General features: G+C 42.3%; 1 protein-coding gene across 1 annotated transcript in view; it reads right to left on the bottom strand.

The window, feature by feature from the left end:
* The window catches only part of LOC119882857 (large neutral amino acids transporter small subunit 4-like), a 29497-nt gene continuing 12569 nt past the window's right edge, over positions 1-16928 (bottom strand). Inside the window, exons 6-14 of the mRNA XM_038693150.1 lie at positions 9597-9689; positions 8813-8946; positions 8101-8312; positions 5768-5911; positions 5153-5279; positions 4910-5042; positions 4499-4572; positions 3937-4060; positions 1-3825 (exon numbers count right to left, since the gene is read on the bottom strand). Of these exons, the coding sequence (XP_038549078.1) occupies positions 3664-3825; positions 3937-4060; positions 4499-4572; positions 4910-5042; positions 5153-5279; positions 5768-5911; positions 8101-8312; positions 8813-8946; positions 9597-9689 (1203 nt within the window). The 3' untranslated portion in view covers positions 1-3663. The remainder of the gene's footprint in view (positions 3826-3936; positions 4061-4498; positions 4573-4909; positions 5043-5152; positions 5280-5767; positions 5912-8100; positions 8313-8812; positions 8947-9596; positions 9690-16928) is intronic.

The following is a 16928-nucleotide window of genomic DNA, read 5'->3' as shown; positions in this document are numbered from 1 at the left end:
TGTACAAATGATTGTGTTTATTTTGCTTCATATATTGATCTTTTTTTTCTCCTTTCAGTTGAAATAACATGACTTTAAAATGTCGATGGCTATACTGTCGTACAAGATGAAAGAAAACCGAATGTACAATACAAAACCATGAAAAGACACATTCTCGTAAACATCAGAGAAACAAGAGCTTAATAAAAGAAAACAAAATTAAAATGGAGCAAAAAGGTTGGAGAAAAAGAAAATACAATGGTAAATGCCGGGGGGGGGGGGGGGGGGTGTCTGTTACAGCTGAAATCTTCATAACCTATTATCAGACCATAAAAACAACCATAAAAGCACAAGCTGACGCTAGGATTCATCTTCAGAGAATAAACAATTAACTAACACATCCATCAATAAACCAAAGTACTGCTGAATCCCTATATGAGGTTGGGCTTAGAGCAGCATGGTGATGGCATTGAGTACAGGGCGAGTTGTTTAAGGTATGGCAGTGAAGGAAAGTTCTGATTAGTTTCCCATTTTGAGGGAATGAAGATTTCACCCAGTAACTCATCAATCACACACCCAGGCTCAATCATTGCTGTTGCAATCAATAATGTTACATGTTTAAATTCACAGAAGTTTGTGGCTTAAGACAGATGGTCTGTAAATGAGCTAAATTTACTTTCAGCCACAGAGTGAGCTCACCATGGGTTACCAGGCAAATGAAAACTCAGTGTCAATCAGGAGTACTAGTTACAGACACCAGCCCACTAAGAGATTCCAGCTATGGAGTTAAATAAGTGCCATAATTATTACGTGTGTGTTAGACGAATGGCAAATGTGAATAAGGTTTTATGAAGGGGAAACAGAAATTGTGCACTTATAATAAAGATATGTGCACTGCAAATAAATTTGTACATTTCTATGCACAAATTTACATTGTTGTTTCTCACAAGTATTTTTTTTTTTAATTATTTTTTTACAAACAATGCAACAACACGCAGCTCCTTCACGAGCTCTAGTACAATGCACCTGTCTACCAGGTGTGCATTAGACAACATTCAGTTTGACTTGCATAGAAATGCACAAATGTGATATTAGTTTTCTATGCATTATATTATAAATGTACATTTCTTTCCCACTTTACATAAGTGTATTCACATTTGTCATCTAACGAACAACAGTTAAAAATAATTTCTGCACCAATTTTATTCCATACAATTCTCTTTGCCCCTTTACAGATAACAAACTCATGCAATTTAGTAAGGATGAACATGTGTAGAGTACAGTGAAAGTTCCTGAACTGAGAGACAAGACTCCGCTGCACTGTCGGGGGACATAAAGGCCATATAATGAACATGTGAAGCAATACTTTTCTGTGAATATAAAAAAATAACAGCATCTTTCCATTCCCATACCCTGAATTAAAAATCTACATCTGAAGCTCTGAGTATACATTCTTTGCATCATGCACCACTAGTAAGCAGCCATGCACTGCGTGTACGATACAGGCCGTTCAGAAATACATGACTGAGGTCCATTTCTAGAGGTCTAAAGTGCATCATGTGCCATTCATTTCTCACTTAGTCGTTCACTGGGAACATCTGATAGCAGCAAAGGCTTGTCTCTCCGTTCTTTCACCTTTCATCAGTAAACATTTCAAGACGTGTTTGTAGACAGCTGGGTGGATGAAAGCGCTAGATAGATGGATAGATGGATAGTTGGAGGGAGAAAGGGACTGGGTGCGCTACATCCTGCCTGGATCCACTCCTCCCATCATCTGTACACACAGAGAGGCACTCTGAGGGTCATGGCTGTCTTTGGATGTGCCTCTGAGTTACTGCCAGGCAGGAAAAATCTAAGGAGTTCCACTGTATGGTATTTGAAGACAGCAGGCTGAATCAAACAGCAGTTATTATCTCCCTATACTGCATTGACTCTCATCACACTGCGCTTTTTTTAAATCAGAAACTGGAGGAATGTGTTTTTATCAGCCTGCTACCTTCAAGCAAATCTCCCTTTATGTCTGTAAGAGGTGAAATAAGGTTTCCCAGAGCTGCTGCTGTGGTTACAGGTTGTGTTATGGTGCAGAATTGCCAGAAAACTGACAAGAAACTGAGAGCAAAGTAGTAATTTCAAATGGTAACTTGATTGGTTCTTTGGACCCCACTGCGCCGAAGAATAAAGAAACAGCTTTTGTAATTTGCAATTTGTTGCCTTTGTGGTAAAATGACCTCAACTGCCCCTTAAAGCAAAAACGCAAAACAACAACACATTTCTATGATTCAACTAGCACCTTTTTGATTTTCAAATACAGTCCATAAAATGCACACATTTGCCTGTCTGTGTGTGTGACTGGGTGTCAACACGTTGCCCAGCACCTTGCAGACCCACTTATTGCTAAGACGAACGGAAACTCCAAATTCATGTGTGTAGTGAGTAGAATAACGCAGGGCTCCGCCTCTACGCCACTTTAAAAACACTAATATATCTAATATATCTTTGTCCCGTCCACCTACTCTAAACACAGTCCCTCCTCCACATCGTCAGTTCATGTTTAGGGAACAAAGATTTATCAACACATCTGTGACCATATTGCAAGTAAATACACTTGGAAAAACCCAACAATATTTCAAACACACCAAAGGAATTCATGAGGAAAACCAAAAAACATGGCAAGTTGAGCGTGTATCCCCGCACTAGTGACTGAGTGAAACAATAATACAGGGCCAGCACTGTCTCTGGCATCGTGCCCTGTAGTTTTGGATTCTGTGACGCTCACGCAGAGATGCTGCAGTGTTTTCTTGCCTAACTTATCTGTGCATCATGTGCTGATTTAAAAGCCATCATACTGTGTGTTTCAATCCAAACTGCTACCAATACTGCTGTCGTGGATTCGTCTTATTCAATTAATGCCCTCGACCACAAGAGGAAGCAGAGATGCCATGATGAGGGGGTGTGTGTGTGTGTGTGTGTGTGTGTGTGTGTGCAGCCCCATTAAACACTGGTTGTGCTGTCTGAGAGAGACCACTGGGTGAACGGCACCCCAGACAAACCTGGACCAATCAGAAAGCAAAGGTCTTCATGGTTACTGCTGTACATTTTCACAACTCTTATCACGGGGATTTTTTTTTGTTGTTGTTGTTTGTTTTTTACAATCGCCTCCCCCAAAATCTCCTCACTGCGGCTTTCCGCATCATCTTCTTCTTTTTCTCGAGCGAGAGAAAAAAAAGTCGAATGACGAGTGAAGATAAGATGTGTAGAGGAGTCACTGCTTCTTTCTCCCAGTAGTCTATTTTCCTCCCGGTTCAGAGATGCAGGTGAGGGAGTGGGAGCTCTCCATGGGGCTTGAAGAGGCGTGTGTGTCAGGATTCTCAAAGTGTGTCGTACCAGAGAGGGTGAAACTGGGTGTCACAATTGCGTGCAGTCATATGTGACCACGTACATGGCATGGCAGTAAAATGGTGTGAGTGAAAGTGTGTGTATTGGGAATGTAAGGGATGAGTGAGTCGCCTGAATGCAGATGCACTGCAAGTGGTGTTAGGCAGGACAGGGTGGAGGAATTCATCACATGTGTCACACAACCACTCTCCCCTCCCGTCTCTTCTTATCTCTGTCCTTCTCTTTTTAGTGTAGCTCGCCTTCTCCAGTTTAAAGAAAATCTTTTTCCTCTCCGTTCCTCCTCCCGGTCTAGACAAAGGCCTCGGGCTTGCTGCCGTCGTTAATTTTGACATAGATCTTGGGATCTTCGTCACGCTCGTCTCTGAGGCGCTGGAGGTGGCGGCTATGGAATATCAGGTAGCAGGGCAGGCAGAATCCCAGCATGCTCAGCACTAACAGGCCCACGTTAACCTGAAGATAACAAAAGAGTCAGGCCAACATAATGATGCAGGTCTAAGTATTTCCACAGCGTTTGCTCGTTTACTCATATATGCTAATGTCTATATATTTGTGTTATCTTACCCACAGAGGGTCTCCCTCCAGGGGTCCCACCATGGCCATGAACAGAGGCTGCTGGAGCAGGGCAAACAACGCGCTGATCAGAGACTGCATGCCTGTCAGGCTGCCAAACTGAGAGGATGGGTACCTGCATCAGAGAAACAACATGTCTCAGACGGTAAATTCAAGTTTCATAGCTAACCTGAGGTGGTACTTTAGTTTAGAACATCAACTCTGGGGTGAAAAGGTTCTTTTTGTTTCGTCATTGTATTCAAGAAAGTCAGTTGTGTTTATATAGTCCAATATCACAAATTGAGGGACTTTACAATCTGTACAGTATATAACATCTATGTTGGACCTCATAATGCACTTGTGGCAGAATGGTACCTATTCCCTGCTGCCAGGTTCCAAAATCATGTTATAGCAGCAGATTAATACTCATGGATTCGGAAAGAGATGTTTAACATACACATATAATGTTTGTTTGGTGTACCATTTACTGCATACATCACATGGTACATAGTAAATACTATTACTATACAGTATTATTGTGCATTGTAACGCTATTATCCTTACACACACTTACACAGCAGCATAGAGGCCTCCGACTGCAGAGTGGATGAAGCCTCTGACAATAGTGTGCAGGATAAAAGACAGAATCTGAGGAGAAAAACAGATACAGTTTCCATTAAGTACCTCGCTGAGAAATGGCTTTCATCTTTGATCAATGAGATTCAGAATGAGTAAATAACACGCAGTGACTCTTTTGTCCAGTAGGTGTCACTAAAGTGCTGAGAAAGAGCGGGCGCTGCATTGCCATGTATGTCTCTGTTTTTTGAACATCATGTACATCTCTCAGTCTCTCTTTAGCTCTCTGCAGTGTTAACTCTCTCTGTGAGGAGACTAAGGGCTTCTGCAGCACATGCTGGGAAATGTGCATCCCCGAATAAGCTTCAAAGACATAAAGTAGTTCAATATCCCGTGTGTGTTTGTGGACCTGGAGTGGCAGGTTGGAGATGATACAGGTGAATCCAAAGCCAACAAGGAGTAGGTTGGTGAAGATAAAGGCTCTGGTGGCGTTGACAATCTTCTGAATCTGTTTGTCGGGGCGGCGGGGCTGACCGGGCTCCCTAATGGAACAGGAGAGAATAAAATAAAGTCAAGCTTTTTCCAGCTTCTCCTTTTATTTCCTCGTCTGTGCTGTCTGTCTAAATGTGTGCGTTTATGTGTGCGTCCTCACCTCTTGGCGCCCTTGTCATTCTCTTCCTCACAGTCTTTGAGTTTCCAGTCCATGACGTAGCCGATCACAGGGGAGGTGACCAGACACAGAAGCTGGAGCACGCCAAAGATGGACGTGTAGACACTCACTGGGAGACAGACGACAGCACAGAAACGAGTGTTATTATTTAGTTCTTTAAGTTATTGTTATCCTTGTGATGCACATAGAAACAAACAAGCAGCAAAGAGGACAGAAAGCTGAGCAGAATGGCCGAAGAGTCTAGGCGGTTAGATCTTTGCGATTTAAGCCTGAGGTCTCTTACCCACTTGCATCCTCTCCACTGCAACAGCAGCATGAAGACAGCGTGACAGGAAAAGGGAAAGAGCAAGAGAGACAAACGGAAAAGGAAAGACGAAGCAGAGTTAACAACAAGCAATAAGGCGGGGCAGAAAGCAGCTGACAGAGGACTGTTAGGTGTCAGAGAGCAGACAGACGAGACAAAGTCTTAGGAAGAGATGAACATCCACAGTTAAATGTCTGCGGTCAGATGTTAAAGATAAAAAGCAACCGCTCACGGAACACCATCTTCGTTTTCACATACAGTTTAAATCACTATGTGCTGGCAAGAACACGCACCTGTGCTGAGGTCGCCCTCTGTCAGAGACTCCAGGATGGTGTTCATGGCTCCCATGTAGAAGATGAGGCGCAGCTGGGTCACACACATGGTGATGAGGCTCAGCAAGAAGATGGGACTCAAGACACTCTTCATGAAGGACTGAGCTGCAGAGGAAATAAAAGCAGAGAGGACAGGGTCAGAACAAATCACATGCTAATACATCTAGTTTCTTATTAAATATCAGATCAGCGTTATTCACATTTCATAGGAGCAAGATATCCCCCTGAACACATCAACTTTATATTATTTCACGTACTTTTTCACTACTGTTTTCGTAAAATAATGATTCATTCTAGTGTTTGCTAATTAGCAGTGAATACAAAGAACAGCTGAGGCTCATGAGTGTGTCGTTAGCTCTGCAGGTATTTGGTCATAAAACATGTATTGGACAAATGGAAATGACATGTGTCTGCAGCTTGTTTCTGCCAGGCACAACATCTCAACACACAACCTACAGGATCTCTTCTAAGGCTCCACAGCCTGCAGGTAAAGCAGAAGCAGCAGCAGCCAACTTTCATGAGCTCTACAGACGGCTACAAGCCTAAACCTGCCCGTCTCTACACAAGACCTCTTTTTTACTTTCTAATCTCTTTTCATAGGATGGGAAACTACAACAATACTTTTCCACTGTTAAGGTGGAGGTAAGAGGCTGTTATCTAAATGAGCCCACTTGCCCTTGGGTGCCACAGTAACACGTCTTATCATGGAGTGGCTTGGGGATTCAAGGAAAGGTGGGTACTAGGAAAGGTTGTGAATATAAATGGAAATTGGACACAACGGCCCATATGGTGAAGAAGTGGACAAACCAATTAATTGTTAGTGCACAGATGGAGCACATGGGTTTATTACCTAGAACAACAGGTATCCATCTGAGACTTAATTAAGGGAATAGTTTGGTAAAAGGTATAATGTTTTATAAGCACTTTTACAAGCATGTCGTTTGATAATGCATTGATCCAGCATTGATCAAGGCACTTGTGGCCATAATGTCATGAAAGGAAGCCCAGAAACCATTCTGTCCCAGACTAAAAGGAAGAGGCTGAGATTCTTGAGACAAAAAATATACAGCATGTATTTTATTTTGACATTAAAATCGCAACAATCAATTAGTGTTTCAGTGCAGCTACATGATGTGTGCTTGTTTCTGATGATAGAATAAGAGAACAAAGTGCGTTTAAAATACAAATCCGGTCTTCCAGATCTCAGGAGGCAGGAGGAGGACTTTCGCAGCTGCCATCAAATTAGAGACGAGTGAGAGGGGAAACAGGTTTGTGTGTGAGTGTGTGATATGGGCCTCTTTAACGCTCCTGACAGACGGAACCATGTCCAGCTGTTATGAAACCAACCGTGGGCATCCTGACTGCTCTAAACACACACACACAGTAACACACACACACACACACACACACTTGAATTGGCTGATGCTTGGCCTTAAACTTATAACAATGCTTCTCTGTAGGGCTCCCTGCCAGAGCAACACACCTGCTGAGCGGCTTTTCTAAGAACGGGGTCCGAAACAATTCCACAGTCCATTTGGTACCAAAGAGGCCGAGAGGGGAGCAAGCAGACACCCCCATTGGGAGTCCCTGACCCCGGTGTAGAAGAGTCATAAGGGCCCGAGGAAGCCTGGAGGTGTAGGGGTAACAGGTTTGCTAAGCATGGATGTAGGGCAGAGGTAAAGTACCATCGGGATGCTTCTGCCTAATTGTTGTGTACAGATGTAGGTCAGGCCCTGGGGTTTTAGGTTTTTAAGAAGGTGAGAGTTTTTAAGAGGTGATTCTGCCAACTTTCCAACAATACAATAGATATACATGCAACAGTGCTCTGATTACTGATAGTTGTCAGTCTTAGCGAGGCTGTAGCTACTGTAGGACACTGAGGTCCTTTGTAGTGTTTCTGGGGAATGTGGGAATTTTAATGCCCGAAGGAGCAGTTTACATGCTACAATTACACAAAAGTAACGCATGGTGGGTTTTTTAAGCCTGCTTCTGATCTTTCTTAGATGCAAAATCTTTAAATGTGACAGTTTTTAGGGAAAACAACTGCTAAGTTAAAGCTGTATTAATTGATGGCATGTTTTGGTCCACCTGACATCAGCATTCACTCTCCTTTTAGCTCTGTTTTAGTCTCCACCAACTCCTGAGAAAAATATCATGTTCTGTAGAAGCTAAATGCTCCACTATGTTCGCCAGCTGGCCGCTAACTGTGTCTGTCTGCAGTTGGGTGCCTTGCAGATAGTGTACACCTTACTACAGATTCCTAACATTAGAGACGTCAGATCTTTCAGACTTACTCTCCTCCTTGGCCTTGCACGTCACATCCAGGTCGACGGTGGACAGGCACAGCTTGCTGGCCTCCTGAGTGGCCAGGTCTCTGGGTGGCTGGTTCGGCTGCTTCATGGAGTTGCCGACACTGAGACGGCGCCCCACGGTGGTAACCTGCCGATAAAACTGCTTCCCTGTGATCTTGTGGTCAAAGCCCAGCCAGCTGAACTTGATCTTCACCCTGAAGGAACGGTGGAAAGAGAGAGAGAGAAGGTGACAAGATGATTGCGAGCACAAAATACAGAGCAAAACTGTCAAACGAGAAAAGGAGGAAGAGGAGGAGGAAAACAAGTTAGAAGGAAAAAAGAGAGGAAAAGGGCAAGGATGGCAGGAAACAAAGGATCCAGGTGATTGAGAGCAAAGCCAGCTGATTATCTGGTTTTATGGTCTTTCCTGTCTCCAAGGCTCACTTGGGCTCGGCTGCATTACACAGGGATTTACTCTGCATGAGCGTGTGAGCATGCATGTCCATGCGATCATGTACATGTGGATGTAGTGATGCAGTGATCTCTGTGGAGAATGCAGGCTGTCTGGGCTCAGTCTGAATCCATTTACAGCAGGTATAACCTGGGGTAAGCCAATAGCGTTACAGTGGCTGTTTAACAGTGATAACTGGAGGCAACAGAACTGTGTAGATGACTCTAGTGTGTGTGCGGGAGTGAGTGCGTCTATCTGTCTTACGTGAAGTCCATGTCCTCTGGGCCGGGGAAGGGCTCAAGAGGCCAGTTGACGAAGCAGTTGAGGAAGACGAGGCAGGCGCAGGCGGCCCAAACCACCAGGATAGTGATGAAGGTGGCACCCAGATCATAGATCACCTACAGATGGGCAGACGGCACCCGAACAGACACGTTATAATGGAGAATCAGAGTTAAGTTTAGCGTTGCATTCACTTTGTAGGAGCAAACCTTATGTGATGGATAAGGATAGAATTAGATAAAAAATAAAGAATATTTTGGGGTAATCAAGAATCAGGGGATATAAATTGTCGTGGAAATTATATTCCTTGTGAGAGGTTGAGCAAATAATTGAGTTACAACAAACTGTTGTCTTTTAAGAATTTATTTAACAAGTACTACAACACAAATCAGCTGGACCAGAGGTTCTGTCTCCTAAGACAGTCACTAACGTCTGGCCCAGAGCAAAGGGCTGCATAATCATTTACACAGTCTGGGTATCTATGTTTTAGGGAACAAAAGATCCTCTACCAGCTCTGACTGGTCCCAGCCAAAACAGGAGAGGAACAAAAAACAACTCCACATCCCTGACCTAAACTCTACACATGTGGACAGACTCGCAGGATGAGAATAATAATAAAAGGAACAGGTTAAAGATTAAACGATGTATAAGACATAATAATAATCATAGAGAAATAGCACTCTTATAAGTACTTGCATAAAAGATTATAAGTATACGAAGAAAACAATTTTCTGCCGTCACATAACTGAAACCACAAATCGAAAGTTACCTTGATGCCGGGGAACGTGACAGCAGAGGAGGCGTAGGATCCAATCATCAGAGCAATAAAGGTCGACCTCAGGTCTCCAAACATGTTGGGGAGCTATGAAGAGAGCAGCGGGACCAGATTAGTTTACTAACTTCAACGTGATACACGGCAAGTTCACATAAACACACAAACACGTGAAGTCTAAAGATACACTCAAAACACAGCGGGCAATCTCAATCATGACCTCTTTATAACATGTGAATATGATTTAAATCACTGTGAAACACTGTTAGCCTGGGGCTTACGGAGAAAAATCAATTATCCACTTTCTAACACACCATGCAGAAGCAGTCTGGTCTCGAATTTCACGTTGGAATTAGAGAAAAAAGGTTTTCTGAAGAGCATGGCGTCAGGGCTTTACCAGTGAAACAGGGAGGTTTTTTGCCTTTGAAGGCCCAAAACAAAGTGGCATGGGCATTGCACATGGTGCTGTATTACCTAGAAACACAATATTTCTTAATGACTGTGGAACTTTGACACAAGACATAGCATTTATACATTCTCTTGCAAATTAAAAGTTGGAATTCATTAGCAATAAAACACATTTGCTCAGTTTTGCTGTTACAGCCTTACATGGTCTTACTTTTTAGCTCATAGTTGCTAATATTGGCAAACTTTAGAAAGACATTCTTAACTGTAACACACATTACTGAGTCCATTTGCTGACTTTGTAAGTGGCAACAGTCTGAACCTTTTTAACATGTATCCAAGGGACCCAGTGTAACCTGTGTGTGACGACAGCTTGACTTAGAGCAGTCAGGCTGCTGCTAGCTCTAATTATATCTATAATTGGATTTAGTTAACTACAGTAGATTAATTCACTCATTTTTGCTCTGCGGTATGTTAGCCTGCACATTAATCTTTGTTGACATTTTTGTTTTGCTACAATCCGCTTAAAACCCCTAAAATCACTCGTTGTATCAAACTGCACACATTCAGGCAAATACCTGTGTTCTACTTTATTGACTATTAATAGGTTTGTTGCCACAAAGTACACCCTGTATTGTCTGCAGCAGGGTACTTCTCATACTGTTTTTGTTCCAGCATTTGAAGTGGAGCAGAGACAGCAAAGCCATCGTCTTGCATAATGACACTCAACTCCTCAACTCGAAACAAGAGCACAAGCTGTTCTTAACCATACGTCAGCAACCTTCTTCAACAAGTGCAAAACAAAGAGCAAAAAATAGTAACAGAGAGCACGAGAGCAACTTGTGGCTTAAAGATTTATTGTCTCAATCAATGTGGTGTTTAATTTATGCCATCTGGAGAATATATTGTTTTTACATGGAGGAGAAGAAATCAAACTCCAAGTCAACAGCAGTAAATGAAGTGGGTCTCTGGTGAAAGAGTAGGGGCAGGGAACTAAAAATTAGGTTTATCTTTATTATGGGTCATAAATATCAACATTGCGCTCATAATTCCTCTCCAGTCCCATTGTCCTCATCAGTCTGTCCACCCGTCCATCTGGCCACTGTGTTCCCCACAGGGGTGCAGCTTGTTAGGCAGCTGCTTGAACCCTCTCACCCCACAAACACTACACTCCCCTGATTAAAGGTGGGGTATGCAATTCTAATCCAATACATGCTGTTGTGGCAGAAAATTGTTATTATTAAAAATTATTATTACAATTATTCTGTCTTACATACAAACACACACACACACACACATATATATATAGTGTTTTTTTATACCTTAACCTTTTCTCTCAATATTAACTGTCTGTTCACATTTGTAGGGTTTAGGTCAGAGCTGTGAGATTGTTTAGTGTTTTCCCCCTCTTGCTATATTTCTCCTCTCCTTGAATGTTCATTCAAGGCAAGGAGATGATCTCTGTTCCCCAAAACATAGAAACCTAGACTATGTGAATGATTATGCATCATTTTGCTCGAGACCAGACGCCTGATGCTGCCCTAGGCGGCAGGTCTCTGGACCAGCTATACATGTGTTTTAGAACTTCTCTGTTTATTCTCTTTTATTAATAAATTCTTCAAAGACAATGGTTGGTTGTTACTCAATTATTTGCTTAATCCCTTACCAGCAAGATACAATTTCCACGACACACGTCTTTTTGTCAAATTAAGCAAACGTCTCCTCGTGGTCCGCTAGCTATGTTCTGTGTGTGCCCTGAAATAAAATCCAGTGTTTGTACACAACCCTGGCTCTGTAAGTGGGAAACAAACAAAGTGGCTCAGGCCAAACCATACAACTCTATTTCAGAAATGATTTGTGTGTCAGATAACACACTCAACGTACTTTCTAGTTTGCCAAGACATGTTGTTGGTGTGATGTTATCTATCTATAGTAGCAGGAGAGTTTGTCTGGAGCTGGATTTCTGGCTCTGGGACCTTCTTGTCCTCTCTGCTTGTTAGCTTCGCAACAGTAATTGTAGCGACAGTTTGCAAACCCACAACTTAGGTAACATTAGCTACGTTATTTGCTTGTCGTTGTTTACTTTATATCATGGTATTGGATTTTTACAGAATCGCATTCCCCTCCTTTAATTGGACCGAAGCTAAGCTACAAAAAATCAGTACACCCCTGCCATGCCATCCAACATAACGAGGCCCCCAAAGTCCTCCACTCCTGTTTCCCGGTAGCAGCACCGAACTGGAAGAATCCAGTTATGACACTTTACAGGAGGAGACAGACTGACTGACAACACCAGGGGAAAGATAGGTGACATTTGGCCCAGTTGGTGTTGAGGAGACACAACAGACGTGCTCAGCTTGTATCTAGCTCAGCAAACTTGATGTGGTCGTGACGAATCAAGGCCTTGATAGCTATGCAGAGTCAGAGTCAACAGGTTCAGATTTCCCCACTGTTGCTGTATCACTTCCTCTTCCTCTAGTCTGTAATGATAGATAATTTTTCACAAGAACTATTAATAGTAAAGCATCAAGTCTGACTTTTTTTTGGGAGAGGGTCTCTTGTTTTTTTTTATTATATAGTCCTAAATTTATATTTATTTTCCGTTACAGTTAATAGTTACATTTCGTCCAAAGTCAGCTGGGATTGGCTCCAGCCCCTCCGCGACCCTGTACGCAGGATAAGCGGTTGACGATGGATGGATGGATGAGTTAATAGTTACATAAATAGTTACAACAAAAAAGAGAACCAATATTCATAAAGGTGCGCTTTGCAATGTAAAGAGGACATCAGTTCTATCCCTGGATCAGGGTTGGATTAAGTCTACATTGGTGGTGTTTTGTTAAGTTTACATTGGCATTTGATGTTCGATTAAGATAGAGTACAGTGTAGTAGAGTGTAAACCAGGTTGTGCCAATTTAACAATGTGAAACCAATTTGTTCTATTATTGAAACATTATTTGTGTTGCAGTGAAGTAAAGAGTTAAAAGAAATATTAATAACCCTGTGGAGGGCCTTCCTCTTTTACAAAGTGAAACCAGCACAATCATTCTCATAAGTCACTAGTTCAAAATGAACATTTTCCATTTAGATGGAACAGATATTCAGTGCAGATAAAAAGGGAATGCATCTACTGCAGTGTTGATGAGTCAGTCCCTAACCTCTCAGTCAGTCACTTCCTTGGTGTCACTCCCACTTATATACCGTCTCGTTAATTCAGTCTGGGAGCAGGTTCATTTGGAAGCAACACTGTTGCCACTGGCGATAATTTTTGAGCGTGCACGGTTGTGTGGGAGAAAACAACAAAATCGAACAGGGTGCGCCAGAGCAGAAACTTCAAACCATCTGTGTGAGCAGCAGCATACCCAAACCAGAGTAAAAACCACATCTAATCCTTGTGATGCTGAGCGTTGGCAATTACGTCATACGGGGAGCTACCCTGGGTTACTAGTTCTGAGTCACAGTCAGCTGCTGAGACCACTGTTTCCCAAAAACATGTCGCAAACCGGTTTGGTCTGCTAATCATGAAAGAAGAAATAGGGATTAATCGGTTCAGCAGCATGAGGCCAGAGTCAGAGCGAGTGTGTTGATGGCAGGAGCAGCTGTCAGGCTTGACGAGGAACAGATGACAGGGTTTTTGTAGCTGGAGTCAATAACACATCAGTCAAGCAGACAGGTGAGTTTGTGAACATTAAACTCCGGAGGACAAAGAAGCTGCTGTGGCTTCAGGTGCTAAGAGACACACAACAAGCACCTCACCGCACAGTAGCTACACCGTCAGAAAATAACAGCCATGATAAATATACTGCCATGAAATATGACTGAACTTTTGGGCCGACAAAAACCTGCCAGCTATAATAAAAATGCAAAAACGCAAGGAATCATAATCACTTACGCTTGTGAATCCGACTGAAATTAACTGGATTCTACAAATGTGTTGATATCAGTTAAATTAGCTCTGTGAGGTTGAACGTTGCTTTAACATCCGCAATGTTAACATACTCACAATGACAATGTTAACACAATGTTTACAGGTAGATGATGATGTTAACCATCTTAGTTTAGGATGTTTGCATGTGAACACATGCTAATTATCCATGGCAAGCCATCCAATAGTTGTCAAATATTTGGACCAAAGTGACCTCACATTGCTAGCTTGCTAAAAAAAGAAAAAAAGAGCTAATCCCATTAATATTAAAACTAGATTTTCCTCCAGACAGTGGCAGTCTGTTTCTGTGATTTTCTAATCATCAAAGGAAACTCTTGCCTGTGTTTACACAGTTCCTAATCAGAGGCATTCCAGAGTTTATCCTGGAAATTTCACCTTGTTCCCTCACCTACACCCTTTTCTACCTGATTAAAGACAGGCTTTACTAATCTAACTACTTCTACTAGTAGCTATTAATAACGTATAAGAATGAATATTTAATAATCAGTACATTCAGGGGAAAATCCAAATAATAATAACGACCACCATCTACTTTGTTATTGCTTCTTCCTTTCCCTTTTGTGCGCTGTGATCACAGTGTATCCATGCAGAGAGTGGCAGGGCACACGCGCAGATGGGCTCAGTGTTTGAACAGCCACTAAAGGTCTATTTTAGCTTCAGAGCAGTCACCTGGATATAAGAGCGTTCAGCGGCAGGGTTCGGTTATTGTCATTTTGTTTTATGGGTTAATCTGCATGTGCGCAAGAGGCCAAACCTGAACAAAACAAGAAAAATACAAACTGTCAAAACTCCCTTCGGCATGGGTTATGTAGATTAATTAGTCTTCTTTAAGAAGACGTTCTGGCAAATCTAGAGACAGTGGGCCACTGCCAAAATGTCCTGGAACAATGTAGCTGCTTGCCAGTAAAAGAGCAATGTTTGACGTGTCTTTACAGAGAACAGCAATGCAGTGAAGGAGGTTAACTCTAATGAACACACTTAACACAATCTGCTAATTACTAGATGTGACCATGTTAACATGCAACAAGATGGTGAACATGGTAAACATTAAAGCTGCTAAAGCATAATCACATTGTCATTGTGAGCATGTTAGCATGCTGACATTAGCATTTAGCTCAAAGCACCACTGTGCCTGACTACAATTTCTATTATTATTATTATGACTATCATTATTTTTATTGATACTTGTACTATTACCACTACCATTACTATAATTCTATTATAGTATCATCAAGGTTCTGCCACTGGTGCTATATAAAAAAAATTGAGTTCAATGGCAGTAGACTCTTGCTAATCCTGTAGAAATTGTTACTTCAAGTCACCATATTGGCCTGTTGAAACCTGTTCAGCTGTGATTCGATTTTGTTTGAGTGAGAGTGCTGACTGCAGTCAGTGCAGGGAAATGAGATGAATGCTGTGTACACTGTACACCATGTGACCCACTTATTCATGAGTATAGTTGCTTGCTTCTACAGTCTGAGTCTGTCTTGTTTTAATGTCTTCATTGCGAACATTTTCTGTGTGTAATAAGATGTAAATGTGATATGTAATGTTTTTGATTTTTGAATGAAGTGTAAGATAAGTCTGGAGGACCCTAAACTTCTGATGTTGTACTGTTATTTTATGAAAAAAACAGGACTCTAGCTTTTCCCCCAACTAGTTTAGATACTTGCTTAGTTAAGTTTCCCCTGTGACTGCAAACGTCACTAAGAGTATGTGCTTAGTGTTGAAAGTGTAAACGTGAACAGTAATGTGTCAGATGACAAAGAGGCCAAGGGTGTGAGAAACATGCTGAGCCTAAAAACTGGATTGAGCCGTTTCAGAAAAAAAGAGAGAAATGAAAGAAGGAAGAGGGTTTGCTGCAGCAAGTGGAAACTTCATTTGCCTGGACCACTGAGAACCAGCTCTGACCGGCCCTCTCCTGACACACACGATAGGACTCCATCCATCATAAAGAGCAGCCAAGTGGTCTGTAAGATTAGCAAACACCAGCTGATGCACACCAGACTGCATACCACCATTGACCTGACGTCATCGGTAGCTCTCTGCTATTATGAGTCCAATATTTTGAAGGCTGATCTATTTTGGACTGAAACCAGTTGACCTTCACGCCAAAAACAAATTGTTGGTAGGGTGGAGATGTCTCTGAATGAGTGCTAAGACCTCTCTGTGTCTGGAAGGGATTTAAAGTCGTCCGCGCTACACAGAAACCCCTAAAACCTAGATCCAGCAACCACCTCGAACAGAAATTCACACAGCTACACAAAGCCACATCCACATGGGCCTGACATCAGCAACTGCTGCTCTGTCTGACTAGCGCCTATCTCAAATTACTGAGAAACTCTTGACCTTTGCCATTCATTCATCTTTTTTTCCTCCCCAAATCTCCCTTCCCTTCATTTCATGTGGCCATGTGCAGCAAACAGAGCATATACTGTACTTCCTCCATCTCACCCTGTCATCTTTGGCATAGTCAAAATAGCCCACAGACTGAGCTTGCTGGCTTTTCACCGAGTAGAATACAAGAAACCACTCCTTTTTTCTCCTTCAGCCCTGTCAGCCCTACATGTTTCAGTCATCAGGGGGAAAGATGTGCAGAACATATAGATTTCTCAGCTAAAAATTGCATCTGTGGCCAGTTTGTTGACTGTTTCACGCAGGGAATCAGTAAGCGAGCCTGTAAGAGTGTTCCCAGATGGGAACAGAGGAAATACACATTTCAAGGCATCCGACATAAAAGTAGATTAGGGCAGCGAACAGAGCTTCAGACTGGAAGACCAAACCCAGGAAACAGAGGAGGCTCCAACACGTGCCACGAACTACATGAAGAACAAGGAGGAGGAGCTTCTGCCTGTTGGTGTGGATATATGTATAGATGTGTATGTAGAGGGGCCTGTTCGGGAACATTTCATGTGAAAAGACTCTCTGTAACGTGAAGCTGTTTACAAGCAAAGAACGTGAGGAATGAAGAGCAGAAA

This window comes from Micropterus salmoides, unplaced genomic scaffold, assembly GCF_014851395.1.
Source record: "Micropterus salmoides isolate LMB-PRFRI ecotype aquatic unplaced genomic scaffold, ASM1485139v1 Ms_hic_scaffold_3, whole genome shotgun sequence".
Lineage (NCBI taxonomy): Eukaryota > Metazoa > Chordata > Actinopteri > Centrarchiformes > Centrarchidae > Micropterus > Micropterus salmoides.
The sequence above is the reverse complement of the archived record's forward strand: the minus strand, read 5'-3'. Positions and strand labels throughout refer to the sequence as shown.